At 31.7% G+C, this 23356-nt stretch overlaps 8 protein-coding genes across 8 annotated transcripts; 4 read left to right on the top strand and 4 right to left on the bottom strand.

Moving 5' to 3' along the window:
* Positions 1-1419: 1419 nt before the first annotated feature.
* BX664DRAFT_278658 (flavoprotein-like protein) lies at positions 1420-2523 on the top strand. The gene is made up of 4 exons (XM_051541413.1): positions 1420-1563; positions 1659-1783; positions 1852-1981; positions 2057-2523. The coding sequence occupies exons 1-4, from the start codon at positions 1444-1446 to the stop codon at positions 2447-2449; spliced, it is 768 nt and encodes a 255-aa protein (XP_051402040.1). The 5' UTR covers positions 1420-1443; the 3' UTR covers positions 2450-2523.
* A 3387-nt stretch (positions 2524-5910) lies between these two features.
* Positions 5911-7736, bottom strand: BX664DRAFT_330042 (thioesterase-like superfamily-domain-containing protein). Its single transcript, XM_051544916.1, has 5 exons — positions 7399-7736; positions 7276-7308; positions 6891-7082; positions 6195-6778; positions 5911-6100 (listed from the first exon to the last, which is right to left on the bottom strand). The coding sequence occupies exons 1-5, from the start codon at positions 7510-7512 to the stop codon at positions 6043-6045; spliced, it is 981 nt and encodes a 326-aa protein (XP_051402041.1). The 5' UTR covers positions 7513-7736; the 3' UTR covers positions 5911-6042.
* Positions 7696-10531, bottom strand: BX664DRAFT_295439 (uncharacterized protein). Its single transcript, XM_051542149.1, has 5 exons — positions 10476-10531; positions 10034-10353; positions 8536-9016; positions 8263-8442; positions 7696-8183 (listed from the first exon to the last, which is right to left on the bottom strand). The coding sequence occupies exons 2-5, from the start codon at positions 10344-10346 to the stop codon at positions 7847-7849; spliced, it is 1311 nt and encodes a 436-aa protein (XP_051402042.1). The 5' UTR covers positions 10347-10353; positions 10476-10531; the 3' UTR covers positions 7696-7846.
* A 339-nt stretch (positions 10532-10870) lies between these two features.
* BX664DRAFT_260736 (CTLH/CRA C-terminal to lish motif domain-containing protein) lies at positions 10871-12263 on the bottom strand (the record flags this gene model as incomplete). The annotated part of the gene is made up of 5 exons (XM_051540644.1): positions 10871-11440; positions 11503-11625; positions 11682-11894; positions 11958-12143; positions 12210-12263. 5 exons carry the CDS (start codon positions 12261-12263, stop codon positions 10871-10873), a joined length of 1146 nt encoding a protein of 381 aa, XP_051402043.1.
* Positions 12264-12442: 179 nt separating this feature from the next.
* On the top strand, positions 12443-15207 carry BX664DRAFT_295443 (uncharacterized protein; the record flags this gene model as incomplete). Its single annotated transcript, XM_051542150.1, has 8 exons — positions 12443-12510; positions 12589-12665; positions 12738-12905; positions 12973-13464; positions 13543-13716; positions 13800-13819; positions 13919-14232; positions 14356-15207. Exons 1-8 carry the CDS (start codon positions 12484-12486, stop codon positions 15205-15207), a joined length of 2124 nt encoding a protein of 707 aa, XP_051402044.1. The 5' UTR covers positions 12443-12483.
* A 331-nt stretch (positions 15208-15538) lies between these two features.
* On the top strand, positions 15539-17602 carry BX664DRAFT_358026 (uncharacterized protein). The gene is made up of 2 exons (XM_051547999.1): positions 15539-15883; positions 15950-17602. Exons 1-2 carry the CDS (start codon positions 15554-15556, stop codon positions 17213-17215), a joined length of 1596 nt encoding a protein of 531 aa, XP_051402045.1. The 5' UTR covers positions 15539-15553; the 3' UTR covers positions 17216-17602.
* Positions 17603-18981: 1379 nt separating this feature from the next.
* BX664DRAFT_330060 (kinase-like protein) lies at positions 18982-21025 on the top strand. The gene is made up of 12 exons (XM_051544917.1): positions 18982-19073; positions 19133-19199; positions 19256-19308; positions 19389-19625; positions 19677-19762; positions 19811-20005; positions 20070-20088; positions 20150-20173; positions 20231-20336; positions 20392-20505; positions 20570-20703; positions 20829-21025. The coding sequence occupies exons 1-12, from the start codon at positions 19029-19031 to the stop codon at positions 20877-20879; spliced, it is 1131 nt and encodes a 376-aa protein (XP_051402046.1). The 5' UTR covers positions 18982-19028; the 3' UTR covers positions 20880-21025.
* A 4-nt stretch (positions 21026-21029) lies between these two features.
* Positions 21030-22750, bottom strand: BX664DRAFT_295450 (Prephenate dehydratase-domain-containing protein). Its single transcript, XM_051542151.1, has 7 exons — positions 22556-22750; positions 22440-22503; positions 22315-22374; positions 22111-22246; positions 21909-22048; positions 21794-21859; positions 21030-21736 (listed from the first exon to the last, which is right to left on the bottom strand). Exons 1-7 carry the CDS (start codon positions 22684-22686, stop codon positions 21224-21226), a joined length of 1110 nt encoding a protein of 369 aa, XP_051402047.1. The 5' UTR covers positions 22687-22750; the 3' UTR covers positions 21030-21223.
* Positions 22751-23356: the final 606 nt, after the last annotated feature.

Below are 23356 nucleotides of genomic sequence, written 5' to 3' on the forward strand. Positions count from 1 at the left end.
TGATGACAACAAAAAATTATAAATTATATAATCACAATATATGATGATTTCCCCCTCGATGATTCATCATTTAGTCCTATCATATCGATCAGAACACAATTTCAGAGAAATAGTTCTTATAGTAAATAAGAATATAGATATCATCATAGATTCTATTGTTCTATTTTGAAGAATAGTTGATCACAATGGTGTTATCAGCAACAATAGAAGTAAAAAGATTCTAGTAACTTGATTTGACACACAAAATAATCTTTTTTTTTATTATCGTCCCTTTTATTAAAATCAAATCATACATAACCATTGTTGTGGAGTTTCTTTTGATCAATAAACATAAAATTTGAAAAATACATAATATTAAATATCAACTTTGTTCTTTATTTCAATGATTATAAAAAAAAAAAAGTGTTGTAAGGAAAAATAAAATAAGATCAATCATTAATACTACTAAAGTCCTATTTTAGATTTGTATAAATCCACTATCAACCATTCATCATCATCCATCATCAACCATAATATATTTACTATATCCACTTTAGTCTTCAATATCCACTGTCTTGAAGTTCCCTATTTATGTTCATTCGCGAATATCCAGTCCACTGCTTGTTCAAAGTATCCTCGACACGTACCTTTTTCTTTCTTTCTTGTAAATAGCCAACCATAGTTGTATTCCCGCTTTTCATTATTATCTAAGTCTTCATCCGACAACAATGTTTTTCTTCTTTTCACATCCACCTAAAAAAGAAAAGATCGTTCTCTATTCGAAATAAAAAAAAAAAAAGAATCGATCCTATATAATATTTCTTTCCATGATACCAATTTTATCCAAGTTCACCCTTAAGAAATCAGTTCCTCTTATAGTTAGTATACGAAGCTGTTGTTGCCGCTTAAAGATAGTCATCCCACTTGTTATCTTGCCATATAGATATCGCTCTATAAACGTTTACTGCCTGTGAAGAAGAAAGAGCTTAATAGCATTCCCAAAAAGTATAGATCGTCAAGTTTTTTGTAGTGAGATCATGAGAACATTTATATACCTTTTAAACGATTGCCATCATATAGAGAAATACCATTAAAAAAAAAGAGAGATAAATAATTGAGTATATAAAAAGATAACTATCACGTAATACTTTGGATATCTTTATTTTATTTTTTTTTTTTACCTTCAAAAGAATCTAGAAGTTGCCATTGAATGTTATTCATAAATATATTGTTGAAGGAGCGGAACACAAAGATACAAAAAAAAAAAAAAATAGGTGATGAAAGAAACAAAAAAGGTGATTTGTCAACTGCCTTAGTCAAATCTTTGTCAGTGATTGATTATTAAGGTTGATGATTCAAAATCCGCTTGTCCCCCCCTTTTTTGTTTGCATTTTTTTTATTATTTCTTGTCACCATCGTATTTTTTATCTTTCTTTCTTTCTTTCATAACAAAATTTTCTTATCATGTCTTCAAAACCTACAATTTTTATTATCTTTTACTCTATTTATGGTCATGTCTATACTCTTGCCAAAGAAATTCAATCTGGTCTTGAATCAAAAGGAGTGAATGTCAAGTTGTATCAAGTAAGTTAAAAAAAATATATATATATATGTGTCACTCATAAATACTAAACTTTTTTTTTATATCACTTTTTCTTTTTTTTTTTTTTTTCTTAAAGATCCCTGAAACCTTATCTGAAGAAATCCTTCAAAAGATACATGCTCCTCCTAGACGTGATATTCCTGATATTACTGTTGATGAACTTGAAAAGGCTGATGGTATTATCTGGGGTCTTCCTACTAGGTAAAATAATGATGATATTATCCAATCAAAAAAAAAAATCTAACTTTTTACTTATTTACATAAAATAGATTTGGTTTAGCTGATTCATCGACCAAAGCTTTCTTTGATAGTACTGGTGGTCTTTGGGCATCTGGTGCTTTGGCTGGTAAACCTACTTCTGTTTTCTTCTCAACAGCTGGTCAACATGGTGGTCAAGAGGTAAATCATTGATATACCGAAATCTTATCTCCTTTCTAACTTCTTTTTTTTTTAAAAAAAAAATTCTCTATATAGTCTACCGTATTCAATACTATTACTTATTTTGCTCATCATGGTATGATCTATGTCCCTCTTGGATTTGCCAATCCTCATATGTTTGACAACAGTGAAGTAGTAGGATCAAGTGCTTGGGGTGCAGGAACCGTGGCTCATGGAGATGGATCTCGTCAAGTCTCTGATAAGGAAAAGGCTATCGCTAAGACTCAAGCGGAAAACTTTGCCAACTTTGTTCTCACTATGCAAAAAGGAAAAAATCTATTACAACAACAACAACAGCAACAAGAAGAAAAAATTAACAATAACAACAATTCTACCACTACCACTGCTCCTGTCACACCTAGCAAGACACCAACTAAACAAGAAAAGGAAGACAAGCATAAAGGTGTTAGCAAATGTTTCTGCATGTAGATGAAATCGTCATTTGTACTTTTTTTGGGGGATCCTTTATAGGTTTTTGACCTTTTTTTTATTTTTTTTTTTTTTTTATATTTACAATAGTTTTCTACATCATATATTATTATCATTACTTTTAGTTATACTTTTATTTATAGTCATCTTCTTTTATCAATCTACAGCATAATACATAATAAAGATACATCAATTTACATCCATTCAAATTGTCTTTTTTTTTTTTCTGAATACGTTTAGCTTTTCCCAGAACTCTCGCTGAAGGTGATCGACTTTAGATAATGGCTGGTATTGAACCGATTTTATAATAACTGGAGTGATGATAATGATATATTTGCAAAGGATCATAATATAAATGGTATGGTTTTATAAATAAATATAGAGATAATAATTTTCATTGATATTTCTTCCTTTATTATTTTAAATTATGTTATAATCTTCATCGACTATATTATTATCTTTATCTTTATCTTTATCTTCAACTATATCTTTTAATAGATATATATATTTTTGGATGATGTCTACAGCTATTCTTGAAAAGCGATCACATGTATATCCAGAATAATACTCATTATCTATGTAAAGACTTATATTTGCTTTTGCTGTAGTAAGATGTCCATGTATTGTATTGTACATATCATAATTCCATATCCTGATGAAGTTTTCAACGTTCTCCATTTTTATAATTTTGTTGTTGGATTTCTTTTCGCATAAATAACAATTTTGGTCCTTTTTATATGATATAATCCATGATTTTTCGTTGTCAAATATAGCTGCCTCTTTACCATTTTCATATTCTTTGTCATAACGTGATAACTTGATATAATGCTTTTTATCGTTCATTTCTTAAATTTATATAAATTTTCGATATAGATTGGTTTGAAAAAAATAATAACAATAAAAAGAAAAGGTGGTATTAAAGAATCTCCATCAATTTATAATATTCCAACGGTTTGACTGCGTTATCATTCTTATCATTTTCAGAAACTGCCTAGATTTTATAGATAAAGCTCTAATATTTAAAAAATATCCAGTTTTTCCCATTTCTCACGTTTTAATCAATTCTCACCACTTTTCCTCAACCGATCATTTTTTTAACAAGCAATAAAATATTTTATAAATCAAATCATCTTGCCCGTTCTTAAGGAAACAATCGTCCTAAGTTTTATCTTTATTTTGGTCTTTTCAAGCAATCATCAAGCTTATTCTTCAAATTACTTGATTATCTGATCATCGTCAATAGTGATCAAATAATCAAAACATTTATTTCCATCTTTGGGTTACATATTCAAAACATCTTTTTTTTTTTTTGTTCTATTAACTTAAAACTGGTGCTCACTACAACATAATCATCATTGATAATATTATATTAATAGCATCATTCATCCGTCCTATCGATCAGTCATCGCCCAAGTTTCAAAAATACACGTGTTAGCAATGAATAAATGTTCTGAAGATTCTGACTATGAAATCTTTCTTTTTAAACTCTATCCTTTTCCTTTTTACCATTCAATCCCTTGCCACTTCATCTTATTTTTTATTTTATCTATTTTTATTCTCACACAGTTTCATTTGTTTTTATTTTCCCATTGCACTTACCACATAAATTAGTTTCATCTTTTTTTTTTTTATCACTTTTACCACTTTCATCCGTCTTTACTTTCATTGATATTATTATATTAATAATATTATCCATCAAATATATAAGTCAATCATCTACTCAATTACAAAAAAAAAAATCTTAACATATTTTGGTGCTCACTACAGGGGAAGTCATCAAGAACTTATTATCAATCATCAAATCATCAAGCGATATGACAACTGAACATACTGTGTTGGCAAGCAACAATTTCTCTCCCATCTATGGACCCAAATTACAATTGACTACCTTTTCTGGATATGAAGGAGAAGACTTCCGTCATTTTAAACGTACCTTGGAAATTTATTTTGAATTATCAAACATCACTGATGATGCTAGAAAAATCATCATTAACTGTGATTACAAACATCAATCCATTTCCATATTTGGATTACTATATTTTTTTTATCAAGATACATTTTGTTCTTTTTATATAAAAGAACTGGTGCTCACTACAATCAATCATCAATAATATTATTATATTAATAATAATATCCATCAACCATATAAAACAAACATCCATCCTGTTAGCCATGGAACAAGTTATGATCTCGGAATTTGAAATTCATTCTTTTCCAATGTCCCTTTTTCAATCTTTTTTTTTTATGATCCTTCCACTCTTCTTTACATTTATTTTTATTTTTATTTTTATTCTATTCTTATTTTTATTTTTTATTTTTTACTCACAATCGTTTCATCCGTTATGCCAGTTTCATCCGTTATTCTTTCCCAACACACTCCACATAAGCTAGTTTCATCCGTTTTGTCAGTTTCATCCGTTTTTCCTTCCCATCACACATCACATATGCTAGTTTCATCCGTTATTCTTTCCCATCGTCACAACTGGTATCATTATCACACGATTGATGAGTAATCATTGAAAATATTTTTTATATAAATAGGTCGTGATCATTTAGTTAGTTCTCAGTGTCAATATCAACTTATTTTTTTTTAACAAACAAATAAAAAGATTTATTTTATAAATCAAGTCATCTTGGCCACTCTTAAGAAAATAATCAACTTAAGTTTTATCTTTATTTTATTTGAACAATATCTACCATATACAATCAATTATATTACTATATTATTTGATCATCATCAAGTGAGATCAAATAATCAAGAAATCTACTTCCTTATTTGGATTACTTTATTTTTTTTTTTATCAAGATACAATTTGTTCTTTTTCTATAAAAGAACTGGTGCTCACTACAATCAATCATCAACAATATTATTATAATAATAATAATATCCATCAACTACTTAAAACAATCATCCATCAAAAAACAAATAAATACCTAACAATCCAAAAACAAATAAATCCCTAACATTCCAAAAAAAAAAAAAAAAAAAGAAAGCATCAGATACCGTCGTAGAAACAAGACGTTAACCACAACGTCTTTTAAACATCATGTTTGTAAATATGAGTGTTTCTTTGTTCTCATCAATTGCCACAAATCATCTCTCAAACAAGATGTTTTGAACTCCAAACCTGAGATTCTTTGTTCATGATACAGGATGCGTATCCATCCATTTGAGACAAAAAAAATTTTTTTTAATGGTCATTGATAAATCAAATTGGTTTTTTTCGGTGATACGTTATACCGAACCAATCATCATGCTATTTTATTATCCAGTCGTACCTGACTCTGGCTGTGTTTTCATTTCGTGCATTTTTATTCGTGGGGAACTTTAAAAAAAAAGAACTGAGCTTATTGGATGATGTTGCAGAACAGGTCCAGAAGATAGATAGGGGAAGATCATATTTGAAAAAAAAAAAAAAAAAAAAAAAAAATTCCTACAGTATGAACGAAAAAAAAAAAATGGTAGTTTATTGTTCAACAAGTCGATTAAAATAATCTATATTAAAAGTCATAGAAAATACACACACATAACGATACAGATAAAAAAGAAAAATTGGGGGTGATCTACACTATACTAGTAAACTATTGTATGTTTACATCTTTGCAGTCGTTTTGGTATTTCGGCTCCAATCCACTACCAAACATTGATGTCTATTAAAAAAAAAAAGAAAATAGTATTGTCACTTATATATATATATATATAGATAGATGACAAATCTAACACGTTCAAACTTTTTTTTTTTACCTTGTCAAAGCCAATAAATTACCATCACCATCAAAAAGTTCACCATCCAGGTCAAATCGATTATTGATAATATGAGGTACTTTGAAATGGGCTAAGATTTCGGATGTGTTGGAAGGAATTCCCTTGAATTGAATAGATAGTTCCATGGTAGGACACCATATGTTGCCACCCCAAAAAGAAGGACCTAAGAGAAAGGGAGGTGTAAGGAACATATCGGACCAATAGGCTAAAGATTTCATATCGATAGGACGACCATCAGCAAAGGACATGCATTGTGAGAGTTCAGGTTGACCAGCCACAGTTTCGTGGTTATCTTTGGAACTACTTCTTTCGGAAATAAGGTCGCCAGTATCTGCCATTCGAGGAAAGGTTGAAGGATCCACCTTGGCATTAACAAGATCACCCATAATGAAATAGTTTGTTGGAACAAGCTTGTCCCTGGAAGGTGCCTTTGGATTCTTGTGGTAATACGTTCGTCCTTGTTCCGTTTCCATATTGCCCATGGTGAACAGACCATGTACCTTGGTAATAAAGTCTTCCGAGTTGTAGTCATGAATCGAGGTTGGTAATGGTAGAGTGACATCCTAATAAAAAAGAAAAGAGAAAGAAAAAAAAAAAAAAAAAAAGAGGAAGAAAGGTAAATAAGTTCAAAGAATACCTGTTTATTTATTTTTCCTTTTTTTTTATATTGATTACCTTGTATTGTTTCAAACTGGCGCGACAAACACAATAACCTTTTCCACTGGTTTTGAGATCCTCTATTTCAACAATAAAGTTACCAGGTAAAGTCTTGCCAAAGAAGAAACAGTGAAGAGAGATGGGATGCTTTTGGAATCGTTGTTCAAAATGACGAAGAACACTATCAAGAAGTAAACTAACAACATATCCTGTATATACAAGTTCAAAAAAAAAAAAAGAGTCAAAGCAGTTAGTATTTGTCGATGATCCTTTCTTCTTCCTTTTGTAGTTTTCAATATCCTTCCTTCTTACCACCCTATATAAAAAAGATAAAAGATAACATAGCAAGGTGAATATATATTCTCATAAACCAAAAGAAAAAAGATACGAAGTATGCTTTGACACTTACATTTGGTACGCTGCCAACAACCCATTGCTAATCAAGAAAAAAAAAAAAAAAAGATATCAGCGCCTATTTTTTTTTCTTTTTTTTTTTATGCTAGACGCCTTTTTTTTTTGTGCTTACATCGCTTGCTTGACCATGGTAACAAGCGGATCCAGTATTTGTCTGACCAAGAAAAGTAGTTTTTGTCGCTTGGTCAAATTGGAAAGTAGTATTTAAAGAGCTTGCAAGAGACATGAGAGTAATGATAAGAATATAATAGAAAAAAAGAAAGAAAAAGGGAAAAGATAAGATGAAATCCAATATAAATACTTACCCCACATAGCTGACATTTGTATTTGTCATTTTAAATAGTGAAGTGAAGCAACGACTAAGCTTTTTTGTGGGGAGGAAGTCTTATTCACATGCCGATAAATCATCAATCCAATGGTTTTAGCCTCTTGTAAAGAAAAAAAAAAAAAGGTCAACAATGATCATTCTTCGATAAAACACACATCTACGCACACATACGTAAACCTTTGTTTATTAAATAAAGTTCTATATATAATGAAGCGAGATTCTATATATCTAACTACAGAGGATGTAATCGATTCAATGATTCTGACGATGCTGACAATGCTGATGACTTGGGTAATGACACGGATGATGAGGTTGGAAAGGATAAAGTTAAGGATGCTGATGATGATGACGGTGATGATGATGATGATGACAGGGAGGAGGATGCTGACAGTTGATAGGATGAACTAGGATGGCTCACTATAAAGTTATTTTCAACTGGTTGTTGAGGTTGGATAGGTTGATTGTTGGAAGCAGGAGTAGCAGTTGTAGAGGTATTATCTGTTCTTTGTCTTTTCTTGATAAAATCTGTTTTTAAACTGAGAGGGCGTTTTTCATGATGCAATTTCAAACTGAATAGCCAAAAAAAAAAAAGGAAACGTTTGAGACTACTGTTCTTCATCACCCTTCGTTTCTAATATCCCTACTTACTATAATCCACATGCATTACAAAGAGGTCGGCCTTCATCATCTCGTCTCCATAAAGGTGTTGTTTGTGTGCTGCAGTTGAAACATGTAGGCTGAACAGCATCTTGTTCTGCCGATGGATCTTTACCTTTCATCGAATGAGGTTTCAAGTATTTGGGTCGTGCCGTTTTATGTAATTTGAGACTATAAAAGAAAAAAAAAAGGTCAAATCAGAATCAAAACGAACCATTCCTTCTCTAATCTTCTCCTTCTATTTAGAACGAAAAAAAAACTTACTATAAACCACAAGCGTTGCACAATAATTGATCATCCGGTGAACGCCGCCAAAGAGGAGTCGAAGAAATTTGACAATTTGAGCAGATAGCAGGCTTTCCTTCTGATGGCGTACTATTGATGGGACCAGTTCGATGATGTTTTTCTTGTGATGGTGATGCAGGACGAGAAGATGGTAAAGATTTTGTAGGTGGAGGTTGCATCACAGAGCTAACATCCTGAGGAGAATTTGACTGGGGAAATGGCGTACTTGGTGCTGACATGTTCACTTGAGAGAAGGAATTATTTGTTAGGGACTGAGAGTTGGATGAAGTAGATGTTGAGGATGTTTGTTGTTGATACTGTTGTTGAGACTCCATCTGTGATTTTGAGACGCTGGATGGTAATAAGAGTCGTTCAGCTGATGCCAACGTTTGTGCAGGTAACGTTGATAATAATTTGTTTTGTGTTAAAAAAGTAGTAGGTATAGAGGTGTCCAAAAGATCTTGCAAAGCGTTGATGTCGTTGTATATAGGTTGATATAACTGTGGTTGTTGCTGTGGTTGTTGCTGTGGCTGTTGTTGTGGTTGTTGTTGTGGTTGTTGCTGCTGTGATGGTGGTTGCTGTGGCTGTGATTGTTGATGTTGCAGTTGCGGCTGATGCACTGATTGCTGAGAGAGTAATGGAGGTTGAACGATATTTAAATCTGATTGTTTTTGAGCGATCTGTGGATCGTAATAACCAGGTTGTACATCAAATGGAGAAGATAGATTGGGGGTGCTAGGTACTGATGCTGTAGCATAATCGTAAGTAAGTGAACCTCGATCGATATCCATGGCAGAAGAATTTCCTTGATTAGTGATAGTGGAATAGTTATTAGTAGATGAAGACGATGATGGTGGTGGATGATGGATAGAGCCGATATTGGTATTGATAGTGAGAGTGTTATTTTGGTTGTAAGATGATGATGGTGGTGCGGTAACGTTATTACTAGGCATATTCCTTGTTCCTATAAAATCCAAAGTAGTACCCGAATATCCATTGTTGTATATATTATTGTTGTAATTGAAGATGTTGTTGTGATAAGTGTTTTCCAGCTGTACAACCTGATCACATGCTTGATCAGAGGTATATTGGTGAAGGACGAAATTTTCTATCATCTGGCGATTTAAGGTAGGATAAGAAGACTGTGGGACATCATCTAAACTTGATTTGTTGTTGATTTGGTTCTCTTGTTGCTGCTTCTGCTGCTGCTGCTGCTGCTGCTGTGTAAAAGATGGTTGATGTTGAGAATGAGATGATGGATAAACTTGAGTAGATTTCTTTTGTTGCTGCCGTTGAGGTGGTGGTAGCGGTGGTGGTTGTGATGGCTGACATAAACGAGCTTGTTCTAATTGTTGTTGTCGAAGAGTCCGCCTATATTCAAGTTCTGAATCACGAACGGTGGTGATTGATAAAGGTGAAGATGATTTCTTTTGACTGCAAGCAGAAATATGTTTGTTGTCATTTGTGCTAATAGTACTTGATAAAGGTTGTTGTTGTTTGGATGATTTTGAACGTTTTATAGTAGATAAAGAACCTTTTTCCTTATCAAGTTTCATAGCAGTTGATGTCGGTAGGGTTCGGAAAGTAGATGGTGTTTTGGTGTTATCATTGAGTACATTGTGCACAAACCATAAGCGCCAGGAAAGGTTTTCAAGTCGAGAGCCATTTTCCAAAGAGTCTTTTACTTTAGTACATACACGCCAAGTTTTAGATAATTCATCTTCAGAATCAATATGTGAAAAAGGAGAAAAAGACTTATTGCCCTTGATTTTCAATACAATTGGTGCCATAGTTAATCTAACAAAAAAAAAAAAAAAAGGTTTAAGTATAGATAGTTCCACCCCTGAGTTCTTTTTTTTTTATTTTTTAAAAAAAGAAGAATCACTTTTTCTTTATCAGGTAATAGTAGTTTCAAATACCTTTTTCTTTTATATATATATATTGGAAGAAGTACTCCCTTTATAAAGAAGAGAATAAAAAAAAAAAAAAAAACAAAAACAGAAAAAAAAAAAAAAAGGATAAAGAATAGAAAGAAGAGAAAAAAAAGAGGGCAAAAAACAATTATATATATTGGTGAAAACGGCGTTTAAAACTATATGTTACACTTAACATCTATATTTGGTTTAGATGGTTTTTTTTCTAAGCATACTTGCATTTGTTTATGGGATAACAAGAAGTTCTTTATTTCAAAATAACATAATAATAATTAAAGTCATGATACAAACACTTTTTTCAAATCATCCATTGTAAAAGAGTCACCTGTTCTTGGACAATTGATCACACCATTGGATTGACTTGCCATTTCTTTGAGAGCCTAAAAATCATATATTATTATTATTATATAAAAGCTTTTTTTTTTTTTTTGACTTACTTCATAACTATAAACTCTTCCATTTGGTAATAACATAGGAGGATTATCTTCATTCATTATTCTACCACTAATTCGACAAACCACAGTTGAATTGACATGATGACTAAGAGGAAGTTTTTCAGCTAATTGACCAAAAGTATTTTCATCACATACAGGACAATTCACATTTTGATTTTCATGTTGATAACATTGAGTTGTTTTCAAAGCAGATAAACCAGCTTGAAGTGTAATAGATAATAAAGGATGTGAAGTAAGAGAACTAAGAGCATAATTATCAGCACGGAATTGAGTGATTAATTCTTGCCATCGTCTAGGATCATATAAACTCTTGAATGGTTCACACATAGTATCTTTTTTGTAAGCCAATAATCCCATAGCTTCCATAATCTTTTTCGATTCAGTTGCTTGCCAAGGTACCAAGTATTTTTTTGCATAGGCTACTGCTTCCAAACCTTTTCCAGATCGTACAAGTTCAATATGTTCTTGAAGCCTTAAATTGAATTCCAATGTACTCTATATAAAAAAAAAAAGAATTAGATATTATATATATATATATATATATATATATATTTTACCTTCATTTTCTTTAAACTAGACTTGTTTTCTGCACACCATTGTAAACATTCTTTACAACTATGTCTTTGTAATGCTTCTTCCACCTTTTCTGATTGGGCAAATAATTGTATATCCACCATATCCTAATATATAATGAATGAATAAATCTTTTTTTTTGTTATTATCTTTTTGTCTTTACTTGTATTCCATTTTCTTCAGCCATTCTTTTTGCAGTTTCTGTCAATCCTTCTCGTAATAAATAATCCACAATCACTCTATTTAATCGCAGCTGTGTCCATCGTTGGAATTCCGGTGATTTTGGTGAAGTGACATCGGTGATTGTACCAAGATTTTCCAATCTAGCACGAATTCTTCGAATATGTTGAGCTTCTTCTTGTTGATTATTTCGTATCTAATATATTATTATTATTTTAATATCAAATTCTATTTTAACAATGTCTTTTTTTTTTAGTACCCTTTTATTCAATTTTTCTACTTTTTTTGAGAGTTCTTCTAATATGGTAGTTGCTTTATCCAAAGGTAATTCATTTCTTTCCGAGGCACTAATACAACTTTCAATCTTATCATTCAAATCGGTCACTTCTTTATCAATATATTTCGCGGAATGTCGGAAGGATTTCTTGAGTTGCTCATAAGGAACCTATTAAAAGATGAAAGAAGAAAAAAGGTAAGAAGTTTATAAAGAATAAACATCATCTTTATATACTTTTATAAAAGGTTGTTCAAGTTCAATGATTTGGTCTGTTTTGATGGTATTCATGATGAGTAGTATATAATAATAATAATAATAATAATAGAAAAAGTGTGGGTAGTAAGAAAAGAGAAGAAAAAAAAAGAAAAAAGAGTTAAGGCGGTTGCTGAAAATCAAAAGATTATGCCTTTGGAGGTCACAGAAAGAAAAGTACCGCAGCTGAACCATTTCAGGTCTTTTTTTTTTTTTTTTTTTTCTATCTTTCTTCTTTCTTTATTACTTTTGAAATATGGTAGAAAGACGACCAGTACAAAAGGTATATTATTATACTTTTCATATATATTATTTATATTATTTTAGTCTATTAACCAGAACTACTATTTCTGTTTATTAGCCAACAAGTCTTGGTTCTCGACAAGTTCAACTTACTCAACTGGAAAAGCGTTACTCATCCACTTTTAAAAAAGTCAGGTATTATTGAATTATATTATATATAATAATTTAGCTTATTCATATATATATATATATATATATATATATTAGTGACTCTTCCAATGGAACAACTGTACGATTGGCAATGAAACCCACAGATCCTGACTTTCCTTATGATCTGGAATTACTACAATTACAAATGCTTATTCCTACTGATTATCCTTCTCAACCTGCCAGTATCATTGTAATGAATTCAGATATCCCAAAAGGATTTGCCATGTAAGTGATATTAAAAAAAGAAAACAAGTTATGATATTTAATAAGATTGTTTTATTATTACTATTAGAAATTTGGAAAGAGGTTTTGATACATATACAACCACGGCTAATACCACTCTTGTACGACAACTATCTTGGCTTGATAGAAATATGGAACAACTTTTACAACAACAACCTGCTACAACTATGCGATTTGTGTCTCACTCAAAAAAATCAAAGGAGATGGTGGCACCTGCGTTACCAGACCATATTATCAATAATGCCGCAGCAGGTACAACTTCATCCCAATTTCAACAAACGTCATCCTATACATCAAATGTAGATACATCATATATTAAACCTTCTTCTCCTGTGAAACCTATGATTGACTTAATTCCTACTGCTGTTTCCACTACTACTACTACTACTACTACTACTACTACTGCTGCTGCTGCTGCTGCTACTGCCACTACTGCCACTTCTTCTTATTCTGATGCTGATTTGGCTGCCGCATTTGGACGACGTTCAAGAGAAATAGATCAACTCAAAACTAGACTTGGATCATCCTTCCGAGCATCCAAGTAAGTCATCTAGCAACATTATTATTATTATTATGATTGTATAGAATATATTTATTGATTTGATATTCCTTTCATTAGATCTGAACGTACTCTTCTATTTGTATCATTCCATTTGACTGATCCTGATTTTACCCATGACACTGTATTTGATGATGGCATTGTACGGCTTCGATACCATGTACCCTTGCAATATCCTCTTCTTCCATGCTATATTGATATCGATAACAAAAACATTGGAAAATCAACATCAAGGTAAATAAAATGATCAAAGATTTGGTAAAAAAAAAAAAAAAAAGATTGATTCTCATAAATTCTATTCTTTTTACTTTTCTTAGTCTGATTACTCAAGCTTTTAGTTACCACACTAAAGAACATATGGATTATACCCTTTTTGAACATCTAAATTGGCTTAATCGACATATGGAATATATCTTGAACAATCCTGAAACACCAGGTCAAACGGATACTATTACACCTCTTTTACGACCGGTTAGGCCTCAACAAGTGCGACCTCAGCAAGCACGACTTCCAGTAGTGAAATCATCATCAAGTCCTCAACAGAAATCACTATTTGTGGATGATCAGACAAGGAACAAAGTTATTTTGGTGAACGATCCTAGTTTGGCTAAACCTCCTGGTATGACAAGTGATGATGATAACAAAAACCAATATTCATCTGATTCATCTACTGCGTCTGATCATGAAGATTCTAAACAAGAAGAAGAAGAAGGAGAAGAAGCATCCTCATCAACAACAAACGGATTTGAAGTATCATCACAACCAACTCTTCGAAGGGGTACAGAAATACGATTGATTCAACCACAACTAGAAAATGTTTCTCTCTTCCGATGTGTATCTCTACATATTTTGGTGAAATGTAGTCGTTGCAAGAATACAGTTGATTTGGAAAATATACTTCCTGAAGCAAATGAAACGAATGATAAGAAGAATATAAACAAGAAAGAACGATGGACAACATGTCAGACCTGTCATTCCATTATTGGGGTCAAGTTTTTGTCAGAATTGATACATGCTAATGCTTCTTCGATTGGATTATTACAACTAGCAGGATGCACAGCATTTGATGTTTTGGGATCTTCCTTTATGGGTACGTGTGGAAATTGTATGGATGATATGAAACATAGTATAAGATTGGCACCACATGATCGACCTACAACACAAGCATGCTACAACTGTCATACCAAATTGACAATGGCACTGAACGAATATCGGTTTGTTAACATTGGACAAGGTGGAGAAAGATTGGTGGCAGATGAAGCACAAGTAATGAAACTCAAGAACAAGCGTAAACCCAAGGATACATTATTAACAGTTGGACAAGCATTACCAAATGAAGGCACTTGTAGTCATTATCAAAAATCCAAACGATGGTTTCGATTCTCATGTTGTGGTAAACTCTATGCATGTGATACATGTCATGATAAGGAAGAAGATCATGTGTTTGAAATGGCTATTCGACATGTTTGTGGTCTGTGCTCTAAGGAACAAAGTGCAGTGGGCAACAAACCTTGTATTGGATGTGGACATGAATTCGATAAAGCGACTGGCAAAGGGGCATTTTGGGAAGGTGGACATGGAGTTCGAAATCGTAATTTGATGAATAGAAATGATCCTCATAAACACAAGAATCTCAACAAGACAGGATCCAAGAAACAAGATCGAGTTGGATTAACAGGCAAATTGAATCGGGAAAAGGAAAAACAACGACAAAATGATATATAGATTTTTAGGTTTATTATAAAGTTAGAAATAAAAAAAAAAAAATATTCTTTTTTTGTCACAATTTACGAAACTGACTGCTGCTTTTGAAAAATAATGTAACACTCACATTCTCCTAGGTACCTTTTTTTTTTTTTTTTTTGTTTTCCTTAGTTCCCCTCCTTTTTTTCCCTCTTTTTTTTTTTTTTTTTTTTTTTTTTTTTTTTTTTTTTCCACGCACACCCACACACATATATACAACACACACACACACATACATACATACATATATATATTTATATTTATATATTTATATATTTATATATATACACATACTCTCTTTTTTTTTCTTTTCTTTTTTTTTTTGATAATGATGATTAGTGAACCTTCATTTATTCCATATTCTTCATATACGCCAGATGTTCGTGGTGTCCATCCTTTATCATCATCACCAGCCTCTTCTGCTTTTTTTAATACACCTTCCTTCAATTCACCTCCTCTCAATGGTATGCTAACTGAAGAAGTCACTACTATATTTGTGGTTGGGTTTCCTGAAGATATGCAAGAACGAGAATTCCAAAATATGTTCATGTTCTCACCTGGATTTGAAGCTGCTTCTCTTAAATGGCATTGTAAGGATCAAGATGATGACTCAGCTACTAGTTCTTTGAATACTCCTCTCAATGGCAAGAAACAAATGGTAATTAATAAAAATAGAGTATTATTATTATTATATATATATTAAAATATAATATTTTTTTCTTAGATTGGTTTTGCAAGGTTTCGTTCTCGTTTGGAAGCTTTGGAAGCTGTTGATGTTATTAGTGGCAAAAAAGTGGATCAAGATAAAGGACTTATCCTCAAAGCAGAAATGGCAAAGAAAAATCTTCATATCAAGAGAGGTTCTATTGTACCTGGTACTACTGATACTACTCCATCTTCTTCTTCTTCTCCTTTGGAATCTTTACCTTCTTCAACAACTATGAATTTTGGAAATAACAACAACAACAATAATAACATCAATATCATCAACAACCATAGTAAGAACTTGATGTTGGGACACCATGAACCTTTTAGTTTTTCACCATTACCTAGCGATTTATTATCACCCGTGGTTGATTACAAATCCGATCCATTCGCATTGGCTGCGGAACATCAACCATCACAAACTATGACTCCTTCTACACCTGTATTTAACGACAATCTATTTGGATTCAGAACTTATTCAATTGATGGTAGAATCAACAATACTTTGGGAACAGCACCACGAACCAGTATTTCTTCTAATACCAGTTTTACTCATCGTTTATCCATCAAACAACCTCAACATCCTATACCTGAAGATATCTCTTTGGATCCTTTCAATTATCTGTCTAAATCATCCCCTGTCCCTGTTGATCGTATTGGTTCTTATTTCTCGGAAGATACTTCTTTTGGTTCGAACAACAATGGATTCCGTACAGATTTTTCTACTATCACCACACCTGCCCAACGATCCAATAGTTTGATGATGACTTCACCTCCTCAACGACCTACACCTATGTCCATCAACAATAGTTCCAATGGTAGTAGTACCACTGCAACAACAACAACAACAACAACAAGTACTAGTACACAATCAACCAATAATAATAATAATAATAGTAATTTTCTAAACAATATGATGATGATGGCTACACCCAATTTGGCTGATCAAAACCCTCCTTGTAATACTTTATATGTTGGCAACTTACCACCAAATACTAATGAAGATGAATTACGTCAATTATTCTCCAAATGTGCTGGTTACAAACGTATGTATTTCCGTACCAAACCTCAAGGTCCAATGTGTTTTGTGGAATTCGATGATGTGATGTGTGCTACTCAAATTATGACTGAACTTCAAGGTCATACTTTATCCAATTCTATCAAGGGTGGTATCCGATTATCATTTAGCAAGAATCCTTTGTTTACCAAACCAAACAAGAATGACCAACCTCAACGTACCATGATGTCTTCCACTCGTGATTTTGTCTTTGACCCTCAATTGTAGTTTTTTTTTATATCATTCTCCTACCTAGTTCACGTCAACCCGCAACACACACAACTCATATACACACTCTCTCTCACATATATATTATTTCATTTAAGCATTTCTTATTTTTTTTTTTATTTATTATCTCTTATATATTTTATCATCATCATTTATAATGTAGTTTATATACATATCATCCTATTTTTATTTCATGTTGCGTGATCCCTCCCTTTTTTCTTTGTCTTTTCCATATATTACTTTCTATTGCATTATCTAGTCTTATTATCATCAATCATCACTATTCCTGTTTAGATAGAAAACAATAAAGAATCTCCTTATTTACAAATCATCTATTGTCTTTCTTCTGAATTCGTTGTATCATCAAAATAGAATAAGGTTTTGAACTTTATTATAAAAGGCACTCGAACACTCCATCTAATATAAGGCTGAGCTCCATTTAAACTCTTTTTTTTTTTTTTACATGTCAATGAGGGAACGCAAATAGAAATTTGATCATTTTTTTAATTAAAAAAAAATCATGATGTTTGGAATGCAATGAGACATTCTTTCTTTTCAAGCTCTATTTCAACCCTCATCTTCTTAAAATGCTTCGAATTATCATGTCCCATCGTGACTGATATACTGATGGGAAAAAAAAGGGCGAATCACAGATGAATAGACAAAAAAAAAAAAAAAAAAAAAGAGAAATAGAAGAAATCATTTAACCCATCGTCATGGTATATATAACGCAAGAAGACATCAACATTGATATACCATTTTCTCTTTTTCCAATTTACCTTAAAAAAAGAAGAAGATACAAGCACTAGATGAAAGGATACATTATAGTTTCTCATTGCCAAATTATCTGAGTGACAGAGAATGGTTTCCATTACATACATTCATTGCCTTTTTTTTTTCAAATTCATCATGAATGAAATTGAGTAGTTTCATCAATAAAGGATGTATCAAAAAAAAAATCATCACAAGAGTTAGATTCAATCTGTGTCAAAACGGAGAATCCATATATTTATGGCCCACTTTAATAAATTATCCAAATGTTTTATTCAATCATCATCGTAACGAAACTTGATGATAGAAGGAAGAAAAGCCTTGTTGTCGTTAATTCAAATGCAAACCAAGTATACATGAACGAATGATAGTAATACTCTTTAAAGAAAAGAATTTATGCTCCTATAATCTGGAAAATACATGGTGAAGCAATAAAGTGATGATCCAAAATAGAAGTATTACTCTTTGCTTGACGACAGTTGTCAGTATACCATGTTGTCATCTAGAAGCAAGAACTAAAGCATTATTAATAAAGAGATTCCAAGAAAAAAAAAAGGATGAAAGAGTTGTCAATAGCTGTTCCTGAAATAGACAAATAAAAGAAAAAGGTGGTCAATGATCTTTAAAAATTCTATATATAATGGCCAAGTGAGAAGAAAAAAAAAGTAAAAAGAAGCAAAAAAAAAAAGAAGATGATTTCTCAAGATTTACGTTTGTTTGTATTTTATGCTCTGCTACTGTTGATGATTGAAATGGTGACAAGTCTACCTATTGAAACAACGGATGATCCTTTACCTCATCATTTTGAAAAAAGAGATAGTACATGCATGGAAACTATGTCTGGTGGTTATTGTATTACATTTTGAATTTTTTTATAATAAAACTTATTGCATTCGCATTGACTTGATTTGGTATTCCTTTTATGTTTGAATCTTAGGATCGCTTCATGTGATTTTGATTTGAAAGCACGACTTTTTTTTTTTATTTTCTTCATCCTTCTTCTCTTACTTTCCCTTACTCCTTTTCTTACACTTTATTAGTCATGTTATTCCAAACTATACATCGACATGTTGACTCGTCACTTGAAGTAGGTATGATATATCTATAGTGAATATCAAAACTCATTCATTTTTTATTTATGCATAGTTGGTGAGTAAGGATGACTTGAATAAGATGTTACTAGCCGACCTTATAGAATATTGTCAAGAAAGAGGTAATAAAAAAAAAAAAATGAGGTTTGAACTTGTAAACTCACTTTGAAAGAAATAGGTCTTCCAACAGAAGGAACCAAGGCACAACTTGTTGATCTTTTATTATGTTGGGTAAAAAAAAAAAAAAAAAAAAAAGAAAAGAAATTGAATCATTTTCCTATTTTTTATTTATTTTTTATTTTTTTCATTAGAAACAAAATACAAGACCTATACCAGCACCATCGATACCGCAGTTATTTTCTACTGAATTACGACCTATTTCACATATTTCAGCACAAGAATATAGGATGGAATTAACATCAAGGGAATTCTCAGAATTATTTTTGGAAGATGGTCCTGGTTTGGATATTCCTTATCATCATTTACAAGTAGGACAAAAATTAGGTAGTGGTGGATTCAAGGATTGTTTTATTGGTCTTTATAAAGGGGTAAAAGAATCATCCATCAAAAATAACTATTCACATGATTTTTTTTGATAGGAAGCTGTGGCCATTGGAGAATTACGTTTAGCTCAATTTAATAAAATGGATTTAGCAGAAGTGAAAAATGAAATTCGAGTATTAAAGTAAGTGACATAAAAATAGAAAGGATAAATTCACTTACCTATTGATAGACAATTACGACATGAAAATGTAATTCAATTTATTGGTGTATGTACAAATCCTCAACATTTATGTATCATCACTGAATTATGTGCCAAAGGGGATCTTTTTGATGTCATTCGGAAATACAAACGTCCTAGTTTTGCTCAACAGGTCATGTACATGCATGATATCGCTCTTGGTGTTTCTTATTTACATACTCGAAGGTAAAAAAAATATTTTTATTTTATTTTATTATTGTTATACTAATGAATCTTTATTTTTTTTTAGACCATCTATTATACATCGGGTAAATCATATGAAAATGAATCAAAATCATACTCATTCTTTTTTTTTATTATTATTATTAGGATCTCAAATCAATGAATATTTTGGTAAAAAAAACAAAATTCATTTTGTTTTTCATTTCTTAATTCTATTGTTCTGAATAGATTTCTGAAGATGATCGGGCTAAAGTGAATGATTTTGGTTTGGCTCGGATTCGACCTAAAGCATCTGCATTAATGCATACACAATGTGGTACTCCTAATTGGCAAGGTAACAAACAAATAAAAAAAAAATTCTTCTCATTTCCTTTTTTTTTTTTTTTCAGCACCTGAATTCTGGTCATCCAATCCAAGTTATACTGAAAAAGTAGATGTTTATGCATGTGGTTTGATATTCTGGGAAATTCTTACTTGGGGTGCCTATGGTTATCCATTTCAAGGTAAATTATTTATTTAATATTATGATGAAAACCTGATCATTCTTTTTTTTTTTTCTTTCATTAGATTTATCTGAACATGCTCTTTATATTCAAGTGAAAGAACATGATGTTCGTCCTCCCATGACCAAATTGATTCCTGTTTATCCAAAAAGTCTTTTGATCTTGATTACTGAAATGTGGCAAGGTGAATCATTTAGGGTAAGTTCCTTCTCATCATCATCATCTATAGATCACTAACCTTTTTTTTTTTTTTTTTTTTTTTTTTTTTTTTTTTTTTTTTTTTTTTTTTTTTTTTTTTTTTTTTTTTTTTTTTTTACATATAGCGTCCAACAATGTCCCATGTGGTGGATAGATTGGCTGCTTTTTTGACTTGATTCCTCTTGTTGTTCTTGTCTTTGGTTTTTTTTTGTTTTGTTTTGTTATCTATTTTATATATCCATTCCAATAAATATTGTATACCTTTGTACTGATTTACATTAGAAAATGTCCATCTCTATTATTATTCTTGAAATGATCGTCTTTTTTTTTTTTTTAACAAAATAAATAAAAATGGATACACATATCTTTTATTGTTTTCATCTTTATAAATCATCAACTATATGTACAACGGTATAAACTAGACTAAGATGTGTGTGTATGTGTGATAAACAAAATATATAATAATTCAAAGGTAAAAAAACAAAAAAACAAAAAAAAAAAAAATAATAGACCAGTTGATTCAATCAGTACGTTCATTGGGAAAACTACCTAGGATTTGGACATCCAAGCAATACCTATTAAGATCCTTGACAGCTTTTTGTAAATCATCACTTTGTTGAGCATGACCAGAACATTCCACAAAAAACACATAATGCCATGGTCGTAATCCACTGGGCCGAGAATCGATCTTGAATAGATTGAGATCATAATCCTTGAATACCTTGAGTCCATCACATAATGCACCTGATTGTCGATGATCCACGGTGAAACGTAATAATGTATGATCATTGCCTGTCGCTTGGTCGTCACTGGAACTGCCGATGATCAGGAATCTTGTCGTATTTGCCACACCATGTTCAATATCCCGAGCCACAATGTCCAATCCATAGAGTTCACTACATATCTCACTACAAATGGCTGCTGCACCTGTTTCCAATGCTGCTTGTTCTGCTGCTTGTGCTGTAGACTTGACTGCTATGCGTCTTGCTTCTGGAAGATGAGTTGAAAGCCATTCTTGTGTTTGTCCAAGTCCCTAAAAAATAAAAAAATGAGTTCATTTTTGAATAGAAACTTTTATTGGGAAAACTACCTGAGGATGACTATACACTTTGTTGATTTTATCTAGAGGACTATTGGATAATAAGCATTGATGTACCTAGATAAAAAAAAATTCATTATCAAATTCATTATTTTCATAAACTTACTGTCAAATAAGTTTCTGCTCTGACTTTAACATTGCTCTTGACAAAGTAATCTAATGTTTCCACCACACTGCCAAAAGTTGAGTTTTCAAAAGGAACAATACCATAAGTAGTATGTGCTTTTTCCACCGCTTCAAAAACATCTACATATATATATATATGTATAAAGGTTATTATCAATAGATATGTTATTTCTCTGACTTGCCTGTGATTTGTTTTTGAGGAACATAGACAACACTATCACCAAATCTTTGATAGACAGCTTGATGAGAGAATGTACCAGGAGGACCAAGATAAGCAACAGAGACTTCTTTTTGAAGAGCAATCGATGCAGACATAATCTATATATCAATAATTAAAAAAAAAAATCGTAAGCTTCCTTGTTTCAGTTTTTTCTTACGTTCTTTACCTCTCTAAAGATAGCATGTAAAGATTCATCTTTCATAGGACCATGGTTCAATCGTTTCAACTAATAATAGAAAAAGAGTAAGAGTCTTTTTTTTTTAATTCTATTTTCATTGTAAGAAGGATTACCTTTTCATATATTTGCTTTTCACGTCCAGGCATATAAACATGAAGATCATCTGCTGCCTTTTCACTACCAATAAGAATAAGTTAAAGATAATAAAAAAGTCGCGTTTTGCACTTACCCCAATTCCTCTTCATTCTTGCGTTTGGTCGCGCCAATGTCTAAAGCAATCCGAGCACGTTCATTGAGAAGGTCAACAAGAGAACTGTCCAAAAAGTCAATCTTTTTCCGTAAAGAAGGTAAATCTGACATGAGATAGAAATATAAAGAAAGAAAAGAATAAAAAAAGAAAAAAACTGACTCATAGCTCCGGATCTACGTATTTCGCCCGCCATTTCGGTGGTTGAAAAGAAGAAACGGAAAAATGGTTAGTATGATGATCAACAAAAATATTATTTGTATATGTGCACTTACCAAAAAAAAAAAAAAAAAAAAAAAAAAAAAAAAAAAGATCCTCCAGTTCTAAGACACGGTCGCCACGCATCAACCCATCCAGTATGTGCGCGACGCAAAAGTGATAGTATAGATATCATATGGTAAAAAAAAAAGATCCAAGGAACAAGGAAGACAGACAGAAGACGCAAAAGACAGACAACCAAAGGCACGACAAAACCGAAAGAACGACAAGGAAAACGGGGAAACAAGAATCACAAACAAGAATGAGAGTGTTCTGTTGCATTAACCAGGTGAACGGAAAGAAGAAGACACCAACAAGGAAGCAGCCAAAAAGAAGCACATGATTTTTTTTTTTTTTTTGTGTCTTGTAGAAGAAAGAAAAACAAAAGAAAGGAGAAAAAAAAAAGACGTCTTTTATATTTTTTTTTTTTTATCTCCCATCCCATTGAAGCTATCAAATAATGATTAGACTATGCGATCAAGCAAATTCAACTCCGCTTTTCTTTTCTTTTTCTTTTTTTTTGTT

The sequence above is a fragment of the Halteromyces radiatus genome (genome assembly GCF_025201355.1).
Source record: "Halteromyces radiatus strain CBS 162.75 chromosome Unknown BX664scaffold_3, whole genome shotgun sequence".
Lineage (NCBI taxonomy): Eukaryota > Fungi > Mucoromycota > Mucoromycetes > Mucorales > Cunninghamellaceae > Halteromyces > Halteromyces radiatus.